At 45.7% G+C, this 21,775-nt stretch overlaps 1 protein-coding gene across 2 annotated transcripts in view; it reads right to left on the reverse strand.

The window, feature by feature from the left end:
- Positions 1-21,240, reverse strand: part of LOC147604433 (plant UBX domain-containing protein 7-like) — a 63,035-nt gene extending 41,795 nt beyond the window's left edge. Inside the window, exon 1 of one of the 2 annotated variants that reach the window (XM_086795146.1) lies at positions 20,997-21,240. In XM_086795146.1, coding sequence (XP_086651272.1) covers positions 20,997-21,101 — 105 coding nt within the window. In that variant the 5' untranslated portion in view covers positions 21,102-21,240. The remainder of the gene's footprint in view (positions 1-20,996) is intronic. The other variant, XM_086795145.1, reaches the window with a different exon arrangement.
- Positions 21,241-21,775: the final 535 nt, after the last annotated feature.

Raw genomic sequence — 21,775 nt, forward strand, 5'->3', positions numbered from 1 at the left:
ATGACAACCCGGCTGATCTGTTGACGAAGAGTTTGCCTCCAGAGCGGTTTGCTCATTGCAGACACTTGATGGGCATTGGATGAGGCCAGTTTCAGCCTTGATATGGCCTTGTATATTATCATGTACATGCTGATTTTTCTTTTCCTTTACTTAAGGGCACTTTGCCTTTAAGTGGGAGGTTGTTGGGGTAAAGGCACTATGCCCACCCTTATAGTGTGTACAAGCCCATAAGTTATAGTACATAGTACACTTAGTACATTTAATGTACTAAGTGCACTATGTGTACTAGTGCAATATACATGTGTGATAGGGGAGTCACACACTCATGCCTCATGAGTTGACTTATCCCCACAACTCTCTCTCTCTCTCTCCCTTGTTCTTCTCTCTGTTTATGTCTCCCACATTAACCTAACCCTAATTCCTCCTTCTCCCATCAGCCAAACCCTTGCTCTCACATCATGTACCTACGGGGAGTGAGACTCTGCAAGTGAGTACGGAACTGAAGAAACTAGTGGCTATGACTCGAACATGGGGCGGGTCGAAAACAATGGTGTCGTTTGATCCCGTCTCGATGCCATTCATCCGGTGGTGAGGCCCTATCATCTCAAAGAAATCCCATGTCCCTCTATCACCGGCCTAAGTCTAGAAAGACATGTAGGTATGGAAACTGTACTCCAATCTCCTCTCCTCTATGGAGCTAATATCAGTGCGGGTTGTAACCATTTGAGCCTCAATCCAAGGGATGTCTAGTGTGCGCTCTTGCAACACAAAAGGGGGGCTCAGCTCCACTGGAGACTCCTCTCTTGCTCTCAAAACTCTGATAGTCTAGTCTCAATTGCTTCTTGGAGAATAGCGCTAATCTCACTGAGCCCATTATCCAGAGTCGCCACCATTGTTCTCATGTAGATCCTCAATCCTCCCGTAGATCTCCGATTCCTAGACCAAGCTCTCGAGTATGCAGAGGCTCTCTATCCTGTCGCCAATGAGCCTCTAGAGAGAGGATGACGGGCAAAGGGTTTGAAAAGGAAGTGATGGCTATAATACCCACCAAATCGCCTTTTCCTCAAGCCCACTCATCAACATAGAGATGATCCAAATGGGTGAGGTTGGGGCCTACACTCCCGTCAAATCTCAAGAATCTCGAACTCCCCGGGCTACGCCCAAACTCCAAGAGATGACAGGGGTCCTCTCCCCTGATGATGAAGCCAAGTTCCTCCTAGGCCGCAAGCTTGCACCAAAAACAGTATCCTAGCTACCACCTAGTCTATCCTCCGTGGTCTCTAACATATTAAAGTCACCCCCCATACACCAAAAAAGGAGGCCCACTCGGTCCTCCCCAAGCCTGATAATCACCCATTGTGCCCTCCCGAGGACTATGGTGCCGGAGTCCACCACCACCGGAAGAAGCTGCTCGGTACTCCACCTTGGACCCAATATGGGCCGGAGACAAGTGATCAAAAAGTGTGGCTCCTCTCCTGCAAAATCTTCCCACATTTGCAAGTACGGCCAGCTGACAAGTGATGCTCTTATGTCAATAGGACCTCCCACTAAGGCTCTTTGCAGCTTTGCAGCTCCTTGCAAAGGACTCCCTGTCTAGAGCGACACTCTGTGCCACCCAATCCCTGAATGTTCCAAGAGACCATCTGAATCAAAGGGTTCTAGTGGGTTGAGATCTATCTGAGCTGCCCTCCACCCAGTGAGACTTGGGCAAGGATTTGGACAGCAAGTAATCACAGTCCATCCTGGTGCGCAGACGTCTACGGTGTTCCCCGATCCTGTGCTCCATGTGGGCCCACTCTACTTTGGTCTGGCTGTACACATATACTGGGCTCCAACTATCACAATAGAGATATCTGTAGGAGGTGGCAAGGGGGACTGCCAGCCATACACGAGGTAAATGAAGAGGATCACCTCCAAACTGCAGCCCTCGAGCTCGCCATCCTGGTTCCCATGGCGTGATCCTCTAAGCTCAGCGGGGGGGGGGGGGGGGGGACGCTGGGGGCATCAGCTCCTGATCCCGAGAGGGCACCTATTGCTCAGGGATCAAATCCTGCTTAGGGGAGGGGGGCAAAAAGTGGTTTCAGAAAATCGCTAAGTCTGGTACCGAACCGGTCCGTGTGACCAGTCTTCAGGCTGAGCAGAAGCTAATGATAGGACCCTCTGGACGGCTAGTGGGGCCTCCACTCCAGGCACGTAATCCTGAGATAAATGCTCAAAACAGTTCTCTAACATGAGCGTTTCTGCCTGGGTCCCATCGAACTATCCCACCTAGCGACAGCATGCTGCTCTCGCAGGGCATCGACACTCCCTCTGCCCAGCCATCCGTCACCTTTCCCCATCCTCGTCCTCGGGGGTAGGATGCTGGTGCTTTGTCTCGAGGAGGAAGGTGGGGGGGGGGGGGCTGACATGCGGAGCTTGCCTAGACTAGCGACGAGGGCAAGCTCTAGCAAGGTGACCCATTTGACGGCAAATGAAGCACTAACCAAGAAGGTCTGAGTACTCCACCGGTCATTGTCGCGATGACAGGGACAAGCACAAGGTACTCGTTCCTAAGGCTTGGAAAACAGACTGTGACCAAGAATCTGGATAATCCAACAAGAGGGATCCCAACACACATGCCGCCATCAAAGGTTGTTACGGGGGATTCCAACACTTGCCCTATCATTCTCCCAATGACAAGGAGAAAGAAGCAGAAAGCACTCGTTCCCAAGGCCAGGAAAACAGACTGTGACCGGGAATCCGGATACTCCAGCAAGAGGGTTGAAGGCGGGATCAAATCTGTGCTACCGACGTGCAAAAACGCATGGGCCGTGCACGACGGAACAAGGATCAGCTGAAGCACGTGATCCAAAGCTGCTGGGGTGTCAATAGCTCACCATGTGCTACAAGGTTCCAAGTGTCACCATATCAAACACATCAAGGCATTCTAATACACTGAGATGCACAATTTCTAACAGAGATACTATTACTATTGATACGAGAAAGCTTATTCCCCTTATGTCATTACGATAAGCTTATTTCAAGAAAAGACCCAATTTGATAAGTGAAAGTAACTTAAACCACTGATAATTGGTTTCAAATGGAGAGGTGCAACAACAGTTGGGTTTTTTGGTTCGTGAGGAAACCCCTAGTAACAAGGTTGGTGAAGCCCACCAGTTCTAGGAAGGAGTTTTAGTAACGGGAATGATTTTGACATTGAAAGGTAATCCTTCATAAGATTTAGTAACCTCCACAATATATATAAGTTTTTCAAAACGAGAAAGCAAGAATTTTTTCATGCAGATTACCAATGAAGTACCTTGTTATTGTACGGTCAACTCATTTTCGTGAGGGATGTAGAAGCTAATACTTGGTATTGAGTTGAATTTATAGATGTATTAAAAACAAAAAGTCAAACTAGGTTGACCGCCAGCCAAGGGCACCATTGGCAAGAGAAGTGGGTTATGGCTGGGCGGTTTTACATAAGGGTAAACTTAATGGGGTGTATGGTTCCTTTGTATTGAGTTGTAAACCCTGGTTTTGGATTTGCATTAGAAGAGCATGCAAAATCCAAAAGTTTTCACTCTTCAATATGGATTACTCTGGGAATGTAGGATGAGTGGATGAGTCAAGGTGAGGATTTGAGTAGAAACAAGTTGGTGAACTTAGAAAAGTAATGATTCTTTAGTAATAAGTTAACAAAGGACATGGGGAATGCCCATTTATCTCCAATTTAGTAGGTCGTGGGCTGTTGGCCAACTTCCCAGCATCACTATAAAAGGGGCCCTCCCATATTCACTTGTTAATCATCTAACCTATTCAGAGGCACATGTTCTACACCATCTGTTGGCTGGTATTGCCATTGTAAAAGCCTCTTGCTACATAACATGATGTTCATTGTCTGATGTCTCTCTCCTTTGCTCTCCCTCTCTCCTATGTTTTGCTTCCACGTTGTGCAACTTTATCATGGTATCAATCGCTTAGGTGACCGGCACTACAAAGCGGCGTGGCCGTAGGAGAAGAAAACGCAGCCCCAAGTTGAAAACATAGCCACCAAGCAGGGAAACGCCACCACCAAAGCTGCAGCACAGCACCCCCGGAAGAAAATGCAGCCTTTAGGATGAAAACGCAGAAGCCAGATGGAAAACACAGCAGCAAGATGCACAAAACGCCGCACCTTCTTGCTCTAGAAACGCAGATCTTCCTACAGATATCTTCTCCATCAGTCGGTGCTGTTGTTGGTGATGTGTGGGCTGTGTTCAGCCCTGGGCAGCAGTGGAGGTTCTCTTGCTGGTGGTGTTTCAGTCTTTCCTTCGCTTGAGAGGGGCCTGTCGGTCCTGTGCTTTTGTGATGTTGGCGTTTGGAGCAAAGCCCTGGACAGCAGTTGGTGTTCCTCTTCTTAACGTGTGGAGCGCCACAGACTTGTGGCATCTTCATCCTACCGCTTCTTCGATGGATCTAGCTCCTTTGTGGGTGTTTTCCAGTAAGTTTTGGTGGACTGTTTGCCACTGTCCAGCCCCTTTATCTCTCAGTTTTGAGAGGGGGCTGTTTGTTCCTCATACCTCATTCCATTGGAGAAGTGTTGGAGATTGGTTGTGGAGTGTTCAAATCATTAGTGGCACAAAGGCTTGCTTACAGAGGTGTGCTATTGCCATGGATATGGGTTCCCTCTTGGAAGAGGCATCTATCCTTGTTTCTCAAGAGTAGGTAAGGTTCCCTCCTAGTGGATAAGATCAGGCACTTGCTGCTATAGTGCAACAGACAGAACAGTGTCACCCGCTACTCTTCTGGAATGTAGGTTCATTTGGCCAAGGATTGCAAGACCAAGGGTACAGCCCACGCCAGGACCAAGGTTCAAAGACGGGCAATGATCATATATAGGATGATGACTTTGATACTTCTAGTGTCCCCAAGGCAACAAAAGCCAAGGAGGACCTAGATGGTCAACTTCTATAGTTATAGAGATAGTTCTCCCCCATGTGCTTCTAGCCAAAGGAGGCTTGCGGGCGGGAGAGGGGGCTATTAGTAGCTCCATTTGTGCTACTTGGGATCCGTGGAGCTATGGATTGGATGTGTCCCACGTCTATTGCTTGGTGTAGCATAGATTATGGACTGGATGAGTTCCAAGTTCATTGCTCAAGGTTTCCTTTTTAAGGACGTGATGTGTTCATAGTCCCCTGTTGGGGGGTAATGAGCGCGGTGTGTTCAACAGCTCATCAGTTTATTCTGGAGTTCACTGCACACTGGTGTGGGAATTTTGAGCCAAGCAAAGTTCCTTGCTGTTCAGGGTGGCCTTTTGTTTTGAGGAGTCAGGTTGGCAGGTACTCTTTCCGGGGTGTATCCGGTACTGCACAATACTGGAGTGTCCATGGTTGCATCTTCTTCAGACTTTGCACACTATGAGCTGAAAAGGGTGTGTTAGAAATTGTGCATCTCAATGTATTTGGGGAATGCCTATTTATGAAGTTTTATCCATTTATCTCCTATTTAGTAGGCCGTAGGCTGTCGGCCAACTCCTAGGGACAATCAGCCAACTTCCCAGCATCACCATAAAAGGGTTCACTTATTAATCATCTAACCTATTCATAGGGACATGTTCTACATCATTTGCTAGCTGGTATTGCCATTGTAAAAGCCTCTTGCTACATAACATGTTCATCGTCTGATGTCTCCCTCTCTCCTTTGCTCCAGAAATGCAGCACCAAACTGAAAATGCAGCACCTTCCTGCTCCAAAAACGGAGATCTTCCTACAAACGAGGAAACTCGCCGCTGCCTTGTAGTGCCGGTCACCTAAGCATTGATACCATGATAAAGTTGCACAATACATAAGAAAAACATAGGAGAGAGGGAGATTCCTCAAGGACAAAACACGTTCTTAGAACACAAGACATTGATTAGAGAGATCCTATTAACGAGTTCTCACCATTGTCCCAAAAGGACGTAAAAACTAATCGAGACTCTCCATCCACCTTTGAAACCACCTTATACCCTTCTCATCCATAAAGGATTCCTTGAGATGGGTCGTTAGTCCAAACAAGTTAGTCCAAACAAGTTCATGGAATTAGCTAACTAACAATTTAGTTTAACTATCACCCTGACCCTCGTGCAAAGGGATCAACTAGACACCTAGATTGATGTGCGTCTAGCACCTTTGTCCTTTTGATTTTTTGAAGACCGAAACACACACCTTGTTACCTTCCTTTAGTCCAAACAAGTTCATGGAATTAGCTAACTAACAATTTAGTTTAACTATCACCCTGACCCTCGTGCAAAGGGATCAACTAGACACCTAGATTGATGTGTGTCTAGCACCTTTGTCCTTTTGATTTTTTGAAGACCGAAACACACACCTTGTTACCTTCCATTTTACTCAAAAGTTTATACCTCACCTATAACCTATCCATTTTGTAGCACACAAGACATAGGTGGAATCTCCTTTGCTTTTCCAAAATCAAGGGCTCGAATGCCTCAATGGGACCTTCTCCACACCTAGCGCATTGGATGCCTTTGTGGGACCTTATCCGCACATAGAGCATTGGATGCCTCTGTGGGACCTTGTCTACATCTAGAGCATTGGAAGCCTCTGTGGGACCTTGCATCACTAACCTTTGCGGGTATCTCGTGATAGTGCATCATAGACTCGGTAAGTCAATGTCGTTCTAAAAATCAACCAAAGGCACGGCCATATGGTCTTAGACTAATGGTCCTAAACCTAGACGATCTCAAACTTCTCGTCTCATGCAATATAAAGGTTGCCTCTTTGTACACAAGGTATAAGTTCAAACATCGATTCTGCATCATGAGAGTGGTTACAGGTTGTGTAATCATCACCAAGCACTAAACGACTCAAGGAATAACCCTACCGCAACCATAACCCCCAAGAAATTAGTTTATCTTGCCAAGTGCAATGCTCAAGAAACCCTCGGAAGCTCTGTTATCTTGATGTCCCCACTTGGTCAGGACCACACCTCGCATGTATATAGTCATCCCTAAGCTCGAGATTTAGAAGCATCAAGAGACCTCACATGCAATAAGCCCTAGCATCAAGAGACCTCACATGCAATAAGCCCTAGCATCCCATACCACCACAACACACTTCATGTAACAACTCATGCTAGACCTATGAGTATAGGATGGAATGGCAAGTTCTTCCCTATAACTAATAGGCACTATTGTGATCAAATCTTCATCTTTCTAGAACTACGCATCAACTCCACGGAAGCCAAGTGTTTCAAAAATACCTGAACCATTGATACGATTAACGCTTAATGGAAAATCCTGCCTTATAACTAATAGGCACTAAATTTCCACTGAAGCTCCCCTCTAATGCTAAAATCCACCACTTAGGTTGGCCTAGCCCTTGGCCCTATAACCATTGATACAATTAACGCTTAATGGAAAATTATGCCCTATAGCTAATAGACACTAAATTTGTGCATGATGCCACTAAACCTCTTCTCTAATGCCAAAATCCACCCCTTAAGTTCACCTAGCTCTTGGCTAGTTCCCGCTAGCTCATATGAAAATAAAGGAGATCAATACCACCGTGCTCAAATCTTCGCCTTTCTAAACGTAGGCATCAATCCAACCACCGTCTAATTGTTGAAACTCCGGACGCCGGGGTTTCAAAAACACTTGAACTATAAATACAATTAAACGCTTAATACATGTTGGGTATTTTGGAGCTACATGTGTGAACCATCCCGTGTGTGAACCAATGTTTGTGTCCCCGATTATGTCTGTTTGAACAGCCTCTAAAAGGGCTTAAATGTTAGTACAAGACTTGTTCATATGTATAAGTGTGTGAACACATGGACTTCTCGGATCAAAGATGCCTAGGACTTTTTCTTCTAGAGCTCCGTAGACACAAGGAGTCCTTAGTGAGATCCATATCAATTGCACTTGCTTGAGGACCAACGCAGAGAGCTCTCACCGAGTTCTTCCATACGAGCACTCCGAGGGCCGATCCACCCATCATAGCCACACCACAAGCTAGTGCACGAGCTCGGCCAAGAGGTGCGACACTGACAGAGCCACTAAGTTATGCAGAGCTCGACGCCCCAGACCCTATGGCCCTCGCCCACAGCCACGGCCACGCCACCACAGGAGGATCCAAGCCATCATCTCCCATCATCGCAAGACCTTCTCGCGCCAGCTCAGTTTTACCACCTTGAGCACCATGTCATAGCGGCCCATGAGGGATGTATTAGGGTGATATGAGAGCTCTCTGCTCATGTACCTAGATCAGATTTTAAAGTTCTAAATTTTTGTTAACTCCAACGACCATTCTTGCATGTAGAAGAGCATCAAGAATCACCCTAGGGCCATTCTTGCACATCAGCAGAGCCATTCTAGCATGCTCTAGTGGCCCCTAGAGCCATTCTTGCACATTAGCAGAGCGATTCTAGCATGCTCTAGTGACCTAAGGCCATGTTTGCAATGCCCTGGGAAGGTCTCAGACCTAGGGTCATTTTGGCATGGCCCCTTGGCCATTCTACCAAGCTCTACTAGCCCCAGGGCCATTCTTGCATTCACAAGAGCATGTAGCATGCATCTTGAGTGGTCGTAGGGCCATTCTAAGCATTTAATGTAACCTTAAGGCCATGCTAGAATGGCCCTAGAGCCATTCTTACATACAGAAGAGCATCAAGAAGCCATGGCCCTAGGGACATTCTAGCATGCACAACAGCAAGTGGCATGCATCTTGAATGACCCCAAGGCCATTCTAAGCATCTAGAGTGGCCCCAAGGGAGTGCTAGAACGGTCCAACGGCCATTCGTACATGTAGAAGAGCATCAAGAATCGCCCTAGGGCCATTCTTGCACATCAGCAGAGCCATTCTAGCATGCTCTAGTGGCCTCTAGAGCCATTCTTGCACATCAGCACAACCATTCTAGCATGCTTTAGTGGCCGAGGGCCATGTTTGCAATGCCTTAGGAAGGTCTCAGGGCCAAGGCTAGAATGGCCCTAGGGCCATTTTGGCATGCCCAAGACCATCACAGATGGCCCTAGGGTTATTTTGGCATGGCCACTTGGCAATTCTAGCATGCTCTACTGGCCCCAGGGCCATTCTTGCATGCACAAGAGCATGTAGCATGCATCTTGAGTGGTTGTAGGACCATTCTAAGCATCTAGTGTGGCCTCAAAGCCATGCTAGAATGACCCTAGGACCATTATTGCATGCAGAAGAGCATCAAGAATCGCCCTAGGAACATTCTAGCATGCACAGTTCAGCATGTGGCATGCATCGTCAATGCCCCAGGGCCATTCTAAGCATCTAAAGTGGCCCCAAGGGCGTGCTAGAATGGTCCAAGAGCCATTCTTGCACATCAGCAGAGCCATTCTAGCATGCTCTAGTGGCCCAAGGGCCATGTTTTCAATACCCTAGGAAGGTCTCAGGGCCATGCTAGAATGTCCCTAGAGCCATTTTGGCATGCACAATACCATTAAGAGTGGCCCTAGGGTCATTTTGCATGGACCCTTGGCCATTTTAGCATGCTCTACTGGCCCCACGGTCATTCTTGCATGCACGAGCATGTAGCATGCATCTTGAGTGGTCGTAGGGCCATTCTAAGCATCTAGTGTGGCCTCAAGGACCATTCTTGGGTGCATCCAAGAATGGTCCTAGGGCCATTCTTTTTCATGCACAACATGAGGAAGAATGGCCCTAGGGCTATTCTTGCATGACCCCAAGGCCTCAAGGTCATTTTTGGGATGGCCATGGGGCATCCAACAATGGCCCTAGAGGATGGCCTCTTTTCATGCACAATAGGTGGAAGAATGGCCCTAGGGCCATTCTTACATGACCCCAAGGCCTCAAGGTCATTTTAGGAGTACAAACTCGGCATCCCATGATGCACGACCTCCAGATCCGATGTGTGACGATCCATATCGCTCCATTTGTATTCGTAGAACATGCATAAAGATGTAATAAATATGCTTGCAAGCAAGATATGACTTGTTTCCACTCTCCCTCTTTTGAAAATCTGGACAACTGCACTTGGGTTGGCTAGTCAAATGGACCTCATATGTCATCTTAGAGAGAGCTGTTTATGGTCACATGGAAGATTGAATGATTCAAAAGAGCAACGATCTGCTCTTCAATGTGCACAATGTTCATTTGACGAGTTGTCTCTATTCTCTTGCGAGCATCTTTTGATATGAACGGTCTCCACTTTGGCTTTCTTACAGTATTTGTTGTACATTGTTCTTGGACTTCTTCACCTTGGTTATCAATGGTTTTGAGGACGAAACCTCTTGGGTTGGGATGGTTTGTAACAAAGTGTGGTCTCATATAAATAATGGGCCCAAGGCCAATGGACCATGCCCATGGAAAATATTAATGATAGTGTGAAAGGGGTGGTCATGTATATACACCAATGTAAGCCAATGTTCACTTGAATATAAGAAATTACCCTTTCTTCTCTCTAAACCTAGGCTAATCTCCCTACTGTAGGCTAATCCAAGATAATTCTAGGATAATCTAGATGTTTATTGGGTACCATGTTGCAACACCCTATGCGCGATATTCTTGGGTGGTGCAAGAGCTTGAGGCTCTTCGATTTTTTTAACGGATATTTTCTTTTAGTTATACCTACAGTACCATGACAATGTATTCCATGGACATGATGTAACACGTTTTGGTCTCATAGGTCATTTTGGCCTTTTGAAGATGTTAATACGACTTTCTTTCTTTCTACATCACATCATGGACATCTTTCATCCCCCTTAGCTGTGCAAGAAACCCTAATCTGTTGACATGGTATCAAAGCTAGGGTTTCTTCCACCGCCCAGCTGATGCACCTTCGACAGCCGCTTTGCTGCTGCCAACAATGCCACCCGTGAGCTTCCCACACTTCCTGTCAAACTATCGTTCGCTACTCTGGCTGCCGCCTAACTCATTGTTGCTGTGTGCCATCACCTACAGGTATCACTACCTGCTGCTATTGTATGCCACCCAAAACCAGTACCATAACAGCACCAGCTGTTGTGCACACAACACTACCAGCGCTCCCTTGCGCACCCAGCTTCAACTGCCCACCACCTCGCCTATTGTTGCCTCTCTGATGGCTGCACCTCTTGCTGTCGACCGTGACAAGCCCGCGCCTCCTCTGCCTCTGCCGCCTCGCATATCTTCCATGGCTTGTGAGTACCGCCTTGGCCTTCTGCAGCATTAACAGCTTCTCACCGTGAGCAACTCTATTCTTTGTGCCTAGTTCTAAGTCACATCGTTAGAACCTGCAGATTCATAAAATTTAGGGTTTTTTCAAATCAAGGTGATAATCCTCAAATTAAACACTCCACCATTCAATTAATTTGGGAGTTTCAGCACAATTGATCCATTAACATCAAATTGAAGCCTCTACAAACCCTAAAAATTGGGGCTTTTCTGATTTTTTGGAGAAATTAACTGATTAAAGCCTCATACGACACATTGACAGTCTTCTGGGTTCTCTGCCTTGGCCCCCAGGCTGGCCAAGCATCAATAGTTTGTGGTGCCAGCGTCGTAAACGGCATCTTCATCGACATCTATTCGAGGGGAGAATCTAATCTCCCACAAATATTTATGTTTTTATGTGTGAGAGTCATGAGTCCTCTCCTCTGGAATTGATTTGTAATAAATGTTCGTTTTGTGTGCCTTCATTTATAAAAGGCTTCAACTTTCCTACTTATCCCAGTTAAGAGGCAAGGGGGTGACTAAAGTGCTTGCCTTGCTACCTCGGTTGCATCATGTGATTGGAGAGCTATCATGACACAAGAGGTGTGCATGATGAGTCGGCTCTGACACAGCATGTGATGGGGTTAGAAGGTAGTATCTTTCTTTTGCATTCAGGTCTCACCACCTTCGCTCCCAAGGGGGTTGTTGGATATTTTGGAGCTACGTGTGTACCTACTACTACAATCCCATGTGTGATCGAGTGTTTGTGTCCATGTTTATGTGAGAGTGAACAGCCTCTAAAAGAGCTTCAACACGTGTGCAAGACTTGTTCGTATGTATTAAGTGTGTAAACACGAGCTTAGGTGTGAGCACCCCTTATATGTGGATAAGCGTGTGCCACATGTCAGTATGTGTGTCCTATGTGAGACGTGTCGTGTGTGTCAAAAGATAAGGCTACTCGCAAGCCTAGAAAAAGGCATTGTACTTGGTGATTAATATACAATCATAATCAACATCATTTGAGTCGTGCAAATACTCTCTTGAGTGGAGTCTCTCTCTCTCTCTCTCTCTCTCTCTCTCTCTCTCTCTCTCTCTCTCTCCACCACATCTTGGACATGTTTTATCCCCTAGCTGTGCGGGAAACCTGTTGGCGCTAGGGTTTCAGAGAAATATAGAATACACATAGATGTACACAGCAGCAAGCTCTCAAGAGAGAGAGAGAAGCGGTGATCGATAGATGCTCAAAGAAGATAGGATACAAAGATGTGGAGCAAGTGAGTTGACTCCACAATATAGAAATACACATAATAAATGTGGTGTCCTTTCACACCTAATATCCAACAGGAAAAAACCAAATGGAGAAAAGTGCCCTTGGTTAGCCCATGTTCACATGTGGCACTACTTATATCATAAGTGGCATAAGTCATAGCATACATGCCAATAAATCTCCCCTTTAGTGGCAATGTGAACCTGTACAAGGTCTGAGCACATGACTCTCTCAAGGAGAGTAAGTCTAAAGCTTTGTGGAAAGCTTCAAACTTCTCTCGAGGCAACACCTTAGTGAACAGATCTACAACATTGTCCTGTGTAGAGCAGTAAGATAATGAGATCTCCCCTACATGAATCCTCTCCCTGACATAGTGATAATGAATCTCTATGTGCTTAGTACGTGCATGAAACACTGGGTTTCGTGCCACGCCTATAGCACTCTGACTATCAATAAGTATGGTAGTGGGTGTTTGTTAACACGCACGAAGATCAGTCGTCAATCTCCTCAACCATACACAATCTACTGTGGCTGTAAAGGTTGCCTTGTACTCAGCCCCACAAGTAGATGTGGCAACAATGGGCTACTTTTTGCTCAGTCATGATATGCATGAATGTCCCAAAAAGAAACAATTCCCATTGGTGGATTGTCGTGTATCATAGTCACCAGCCCAATCAGAATCATTGCTTGCCAATGTTTTGTACCTGGACTGTGCATAAATTTGCTACACTGGGAAACCCCAAACTGAATATCTGGCCGTGTGTTGCATAAATATACGAGGCAGCCCACTGCTTGGATATAAACACTCATATCAAAAGGCTCTCCAACATCATACATGCTCAATTTCAGACCTGGCTCCATCGGAGTACAAATGGGCTTACAATCTTGGACACCAAATTTGTGCAACACCTTTTGAATGTACTTTGATTGGTGTACATAAATCCCAACATCTGTATGCACAAATTGTATGCCCAAATAATAATGCAACAATCCCAAATCTGTCATCTCAAATGATGATTGCAATTCAGCTTTGAAAGCTGAAATTTTATCCATATCATTCCTAGTTAGCAACATGTCATCCACATAAAGAATGAGCATAATGATCCTCCTTCACATAGAGAGTCCTATCCGTTGGACTATTGCAAAATCCCTGCGTGGTCAAATAGGTATGTATCTTCTCATACCAAGCTCGAGGAGCTTGTTTGAGACCATAATAAAGTGCTTTTGGAAGCTTGCATACTTTGTTTCATGACCATGCATCACAAAACCAATGGGCTGATTTACATACACTTCTTCCTGCAAATCCCCATTGAGAAAAGCTAAGTTTATGTCCAACTGATGCACTTTCCATCCATGATGGGCAGCCAATGCAACAAAACATCTAACTGTGGCCATACGAGAAGTAGGTGCAAAATTCTAATCAAAACATCTAACTATGGCCATACGAGAAGTAGGTGCAAAATTCTGATCATAATCAATGCCTTTTTGCTGAGCATATCCTTTGGCCACTAGCCTGGCCTTGTACCTGTCAATGGTACCACCAGACTTTCTTTTTAACTTGTAAACCCACTTTGTGTCAATGGGCTTCTTGCCAACAAGCAAGTCTACCAAATCCCAAGTGCTGTTTTTATGGATAGAATCCATCTCATTTCGCATGGCCTGCATCCAATGCTCATCCTCATGAGCCTCTTCAAATGAATCTGTCTCATCTCCATCACAAAGCATACTCATGCAAGCAACATCTGCGTGTTCTCTTGCATTACGTGAACCAGCCCGTATCCTGCTACCAAGTGGAGCTGAAAGTTTGCTCTCTTGTAAAGTACGGAGCAGGCTGCAACCAACGAGGCACAACTCTGGCCTCCTCTATTGATGTCCGCTCTTGCTCCATTGCTTCCTCCACATTTTGAGGTGTAATGAGCTCATTCATGGTCTAATTTTGAGCACACAAATGCTGTCCATTGGGCAAAGTTGATGGCTGATCTGTTGAGCCATCAATTCCCAATGGGAGAAGTCCTTCAAACATGTTATGTGAGCCCGAAAGTGGCTGTCCAAAAAATTCAGCCAATGGCTGGTCTAAATTTTCAGCAAATACAACATCTCTGTTGGCTAAAATCCTTTGTGTGGAAGGATTAAAGAGATGGTAGCCCTTACTACCACTGCTATAACCCACAAATATGCACTTAGCTGCTTTGTCATCAAGCTTACCTCTCAACTGCAGAGATACATGTGCATATGCTATACATCCAAAAACTCTAAAGTGATCAACTTTAGGTTTCCTTTCGTACCAAGCCTCATATGGCGCTATGGTTTTCAATGCTTTGGTAGGGCATCTGTTCAACACATGTGTAGCACACATTATTAACTCCATCCAGAATTTGTGAGGCAATCCTTTGCCTTTAACCATGCATCTTTCTCTCAGCAACAATATTTTGCTGAGGAGAATATGGCATCATGCATTGATGCTTTATGCCTTTCTCTACCTTAAATGCTTTGAGAGCAATGGACATGCATTCCCCCCCTCGATATGGGAGTCTAAACTTTGCAACCTGTTTGATTTTCAGCTTGTGCCACAAAATGCTGAAAACATGAAAATACATCAGATTTGGCCTTCAAGGGATACACCCAAGCATATCTGGAGTAGTCATCGATAAAGGTTACAAAGATAGATGCTTTTAAAGATGGTGTCCACATAGGACCACACACATCACTATGCACAAGCTGTAATTTCCGGACAGCCCTTGTTGTTCCATCTTTTGGGAATGCATTTCTGTGCATCTTACCCAATATGCACCCTTCACATACATGTTTTGGTGGCAGCTCTACATGAGGCATATCCTGTACCATATTATGCCTCTACAATAGCATCAAACTACCATAATTCACATGTCCAAACCTAACATGCCACAATTCTACCTCGTGCATGGCAAGTGTAAAAGTTGTAACCACATGAGCATCATGCTCTCTCCTGTCAAACCTGTCAAGCTGATATAACCCATGGTACAATGGCCGGAAGTTAACATTGCATAGCCACCTTCACGGTCTTTCACTGTGCATCTGTCGTCCTCAAAAGCTCACTGCATATCCTCTTTTAGTAAAAGTGGAGACGGACAACAAGTTGTTCTTAATCCCTGGCACATAAGTCTGAAAGACATAAGTCTGCACTATCTGCTGTTGTGAGGATCACCTCACCAACACCCTGAACTGGATAAGAGGAATTGCTTGCACATGTTACGCGCTTGCCTTCAGGGGCAGCCATAAGCTTTTAAAACAAATCCCTTCATGAGGTGATGTGTTTAGAAGCACCACTGTCAACACACCATGTGTCCAGTGTTTCATTGACACTGAGAGACATATGCTCCAAAGATGCATCATAACTGCAAGTAATGAAAGTCCAGCAGAGCTATGGCATGCTCGTTTTGGGCATGTAAATTTTCAGAGTTTGATGCTTTTGCAGAAGCATCATATGGTTGATAATATGCCGCCTCTTGAGTCTCCACCAAGACATGTATGTGAGGGGTGTATTTTGGGAAAGATGCAACGGAAACCATTCCCCAAAGATGGAGATGTTAGAGCTGAAAGTAAATTACAGCTCATACATAGTGATGTATGTGGTCCAATGCATACACCATCCATAGGGGGGCATCTTTACTTTGTCACATTCATTGATGACTACTCCAGGTTTGCTTGGGCTTACCCTTTGAAAGCGAAAGCAGATGTGTTTACATGCTTTCGACACTTTGTAGCAATGGTTGAAAATATGTGTGGATGTAAAGTCCAAACACTCCGCTCAGATAGAGGTGGAGAATACATGTCAAATGCATTCAATGATTATATGCTTCAAAAGGGCATCAAGTCGTATACTTGCTCTTGTGACTTCTCAGTCACGGTCATGGATTGTGGATAGCGGTGCTACTGCTCACATGACACCCCATCGAGATTGGTTCGAGGACTTCACTGCCAGGTCAGTCGAGATCACTTTGGGTGATTCTTCTTCCGTGCCAGTGCATGGACATGGCACCATCCCCATCTTCCGCTCTTTCGAGGACAAGAGGTACTTCTCTGACATTCTGTATATTCCAGATTTGGCTTTTAACCTTTTGTCAGTGAGTGCTCTTACAGATCAGGGTGCGGAGGTGATCTTCTCTCGTTATGAGATTACCATTCGTGATAAGGCGACTGGTAGCATCTTGGCTCAGGGAGGCCAACATAGTGGTCTATACAAGTTGACCGCCCTGCTTTCTTCTCGTGCTTCTTCTGCTCTTTGGCATGCTCGGTTTGGCCATTTGAGCTATCAACTTCTACAGCAAGCTTCGAAGGATGGGTTAGTTGAGGGTTTACCGACCATCAAGGCTCCATCTTCTACTTGTTCCTCTTGGACCATCAAGGCTCCATCTTCTACTTGTTCCTCTTGTTTACAAGGGAAGTAACACCGAGCCGCCATTCCGAAGGAGGCGACACACAGATCTTCGACATCACTTGCTCTTGTTCATGCAGACTTATGTGGTCCTATGAGTACCGCGTCTTTGAGTAACGCGTTGTACATGGTGGATGACTTCTCCAGATATACTTGGGTTTTCTTTCTGAAGACCAAGGAAGAGGCTTTTCAGCACTTTTTTGATTGGAGAGTTGAGGTGGAAAAAGAGACCGGTCGCTCGGTCAAGGCTCTCAGGACCGACGGAGGGGGAGATTTTACATCCCAAGAGTTTCAACAATAATGCAAGACCCATGGCATTCGGAGACAACTTACTACAGCATATACTCCATCACAGAATGGAGTTGCAGAGAGGAAGAATAGGACCATTATGGAGATGGCCCGTGCTATGCTTGAGCATTCTTCATTACCTCGACGTTTCTAGGCTAAGGCGGCTTCCACTACTGTCTACATTCAGAACAGGTCTCCTACTACTGCTCTTCCAAATAAAACTCCATATGAAGCTTTCCATGGTGAGAAGCCCTCCGTTGTTCATTTCCAGATATTTGGTTGTTCGGCGTATGTTCGTGTGTCTAAGGAGCATCGCTCAAAGTTGGACTCCAAGTCTCAACGCATGACTTTTCTCGATACATCACTATGTCCAAGGCATATCGTCTTTATAATCCTTAGGCCGGCAAAGTTGTTGTGGGCCATGATGTGGTGGTGTTCGACGACACTTCTACATCTTCAGAGGGAGGTGGTGAGCTTCTTCTTCCTCCACCTCCGTCTCTGCCTCCTCCTCCTCCTCCTCCTCCTCCTCCTCCTCCCTCTGCTTCTGTTACACCTCCAGCTGTGGATTCTCAGTCAGATGATGATGACTTTGCTCCTCCTCCAGCGAGTTCGAGTGGATCTATGCCTGGATGGAACTATCAGACAGTTCGTGATTCTAGGTTACGTGAGCTTCCTTCTACTCCTCCGCTTGGTTCTCTCCGGCGATCTTCCAGAGTTACAGGGAAACAAATTCATGAGGTCAACATGTTTGTTAACTATGCTCTTATGTCCTCTATCATTCATGGTCCTTCTAATCCCACTTCTGTGGACAAGGCTCTTTCACATGAGCCTTGGCATCATGCTATGCAAGCAGAGCTGGATGCTATTGAACGGAATGGCACTTGGATTTTGGTGCCTAGGCCACTGCAGCGTAAGGTGATTGGTGTGCGCTGGATCTTCAAGTCGAAGTTCCAAGCTAATAGCAGCTTGGACAAGCACAAGGCGAGGTTGGTTGCCAAGGGTTATGCTCAGAGCGCCCTGGAGTCCACTTCGATGAGACCTTCGCTCCGACGGCCCGGATGACTACCATTCGCACCGTTCTTGCTCTTGCAGGTCATCATAGATGGCTCGTTTTCCAGATGGACGTCAAGTCGGCTTTCCTGAATGGAGAGCTTACACAGGAGGTTTATGTTGATCAGCCGCCGGGATTTGTTGTTCCAGGCAAACAGGATCAGGTGTACCAGCTTAAGAAGGCTTTATATGGTTTGAAGCAAGCTCCGCGAGCTTGGTACCAACGGATTGATGAGTTCTAGCAGAAGCTCGGCCTGCGTCGTTCTCATGCATATTCGAACCTTTATATCCTCCTTGAGAGGGGGTTGATTGTTATCATTGTGGTCTATGTTGATGACCTCGTCTTTACAGGTTCTTATTCTGTGAGGATACGTTTAGTCATGGATGCTTTGGAGACAGAGTTTGAGATGACGGATCTTGGCCTTCCGCATTACTTTCTCGGCTTTGAGATTTGGCAGACCTCGAAGGGCATTTTCTTCTCTCAGCAGAAGTACACACGGGAGATTATTGACAGATTTCAGATGACTGGATGTAGACCAGTATCTTCTCCTATGGATACTAGTGAGAAGCTCTCTCTTCTTGATGCTTCTCCAAGGATTGATTAGGGACAGTATCGGGTTCTCGTCGGTTGTTTGGTTTGGTTGACCTACTCCCAATTAGAGATATGTTTCTCAGTCAGTTTATTGAGTTCTTTCTCATCCAAACCCCGTCAGTAGCATTGGCGGTGTGCTCTCAGAGTTCTTCGGTACTTGCGTGGCACTCTGGACTTTGGCATCTTCTATGGCCAAGGATGCACTCTTGTTGGACGGTCTGATTCAGATTCGGCTGGAGATCCGTATACTCGGCGTTCGACCACTGGTTGTGTTTTTACACTTGGGTCTGGAGCCATTTCATGGAGCAGTAAAAAGCAGCCTGCTGTGGCGCTTTCCTCTACAGAGGTGGAGTATCGTGCAATTTGTTATACTGCATGTGAGGCGATTTGGTTGCAAAGATTATTGGAGAAGCTTGGCTATCCTCCTACCTGATTAACTCTTCTTTGGTGTGACAATCAGAGTTGCATCGCCATCACCAAGAACCCTGTGTTTCATGCTCGTACGAAACACATTGAGATACAGTATCACTATGTTCGTGAACGGGTTCTTGCTGGAGATTTGCGTTTGGAGTATTGTCCTTCAATGGAGAATGCTACAAATTTGTTCACCAAGCCGGTTTCTCAGGCTTCCTTGGCTCCTCATCTTCGGCTTCTCGGAGTTTGTTCTACATCTAGTGCTGAGAGGGGGTGTTAGCACATTCATCCCCAGTTTCTGCCCATTTTTGGTGTCCTTTTGGTCCCTTTTGCATGGCCCTTGATTGTGGGCTGGCCCCTATTTTACATATTTTTCTGGGATTTTTCCTTGCCCGTATGGTTTTTTCCCAGTTGGCCAACTTCAATGTCTCCAATCGGCCAGCACTCCCCACCTATAAATAGGTGGACTGGCCTCTCAGTCTAGTATCTTGCCTTGTATATCTTTTGCTCCCTCACTTATGAGACTGCTTGTGTCTCTTGCTTGGGACTGTATTGCTTCAGTATATTCAGCATAGTTGCTCCATATCTCTCTCTCCCTTGCACTCTCTATTCAGCACAATCTAGTGCTCTATTGCTTCCGCTCTGTGCACTCTTTCAGATGTGCCCTTAAAGTCTCTTTCCATAGGTGCCCTCCATCAGCCCAATAATTGGTCCACCTTTGCCCCTTTTTGGTCCCCACCAAGGGTGCCAATGGGCTGGCCCATGCTTGTCCAAGTTGAAGAGTGGGATCATCAGAGGAATGGTGGTGACACATTTCCTATAATTGCTTCTACATGGAAGACTTGCACTCAGTCTTCCAAATGCATCATAGACTATGCGACACTACTTGGGATGTATAGAGATCCAACAAATCTGGACTAGGGAATGGACCTCGAGACTTGAAAGTCCGTTCGGCAGGGGAAAATGGTGAGCAGCGGATGCCGCTCGCAAATTTCCCTGGGCAGAATGGACGACCAAGGAGCATTTCCTGCTGTCATGATTTTGGGGAGGTTGGTTTACCACAGTGATGGGAATTGCTGCAGAAATCGGGTAACACAATGTCAGTAGATTCAGAAATTTTCCTGCAAAAAATTTGAGCTGTCAGAAACTGGCACAGTACCAATTGGAGGACTGAGATTTCTCCTCAGCCTACCCAAGACCATGACGGCTTGGGATTGGTGGACATTTTCCCAAAGCCCTGTTTTGTAGTCTGTGAGCGTAGCCCACCGTGAACTGTTCCAGACCGTAACTTCAGCACAGGTAACTCTTTCTCCATTCAGAACTTATCTTCGGGTGTTTTTAATCATCCTTGGAGACTAGTGCCAGTATAACAGATTTCAAGGATACTCTAGTGCCAGTCTAAAGGTATAACAGATTTCAAGGATACTCTAGAATCACTATGTTCCAGAGGGGAGCGTTCATGAAAATTTCAGGTCACAGCCCCTTCCTTCCTGCTCGTATAGGGCTCGTTAGGCAGACTGCTTATGCTAGAGATGATTAAATTGCATATAGCTCTCGGGTTTTCAAAACCATTCCTGATCTCTTGAGAGGCCTAAAAAATAAAGCTTTTGTACTCTAATATCCCACTAAAAAAAAAGAGCGACAAAGAAAAGAAGCTGTGAGCACTTTCCTCATAGACACTTTAAGAAATCGGGCATTCCTTTCTTCATAATGCAAACGCCCTCAGATGGCGGTTGGGCACGAGCGAGTCCCTCCCTCCCACACTTAGCCTTTAATCGTGTGCAAAAGCAAAAACATACAGAAACCATACACCCATACGGAAAGAAGATGAACCTGAAGAAACTCTCGTGCTTTATCTGCGGGCTTCCCAACGATCTCCATGAAAGCCGCGATCTTCTCCTGCTCCTCGTAGTCGGTGCCATGCTCATCGCCTTCCATAATGGTCTCCACACACACAGCGGAGAGGGCGCAAGATGAGACTAGACCGCCAAAATACTTCGCGGTAGCTGGGATATAGCAACAGAGTTCACCAAGGGTTACTCCTCCTCCAATTCTTGCAGTTGATTATTGTAATTGTAGGTTACAATTAACACACAATATATATATAGATTTATTTATTTATTCATTTATATTTTATTGTCGCTTACTAGCTTGAAATAACAAGGGAGTTCCACCAATATAATTGTACGTGTATGATTTTATTCGTTATTTATTTCCTTTTATATAATTTATGTTCATGTATTTAACAAATGTTTATTTCTGCCTCTTTCTCAATTCATTTGAAGCAAACATATTTGATTCAGTATTGTAAATGTTATAGTGATGAGATCCTCCTTTTTTAGGTGGTGGATCCATGTGTGAAGTGCTCCATGCGCGAAGGTCCTTGTGGTCCTTGGCTCTACAATTGTGTAGCTTCAATAATGCTTTCGTGACATTAGTAGTGGTGAAAAGGCTGGCAGAGGTAGAGCGGGGGATGTGGACTAGGGGGGGCTGATTCAGGATGTCATATAGGTGGCATGTGTACGTCTCCCATATGAGAGGGTCAATTATGGGCGTGGGTGTCTTCCGTGCCCCCAAACAACACCATGCGCCCGAGGTCTCCACACTCATAA

Source organism: Cibotium barometz, chromosome 62, assembly GCF_041138505.1.
Source record: "Cibotium barometz isolate CiBa-2024 chromosome 62, ASM4113850v1, whole genome shotgun sequence".
NCBI classification, from domain to species: domain Eukaryota; kingdom Viridiplantae; phylum Streptophyta; class Polypodiopsida; order Cyatheales; family Cibotiaceae; genus Cibotium; species Cibotium barometz.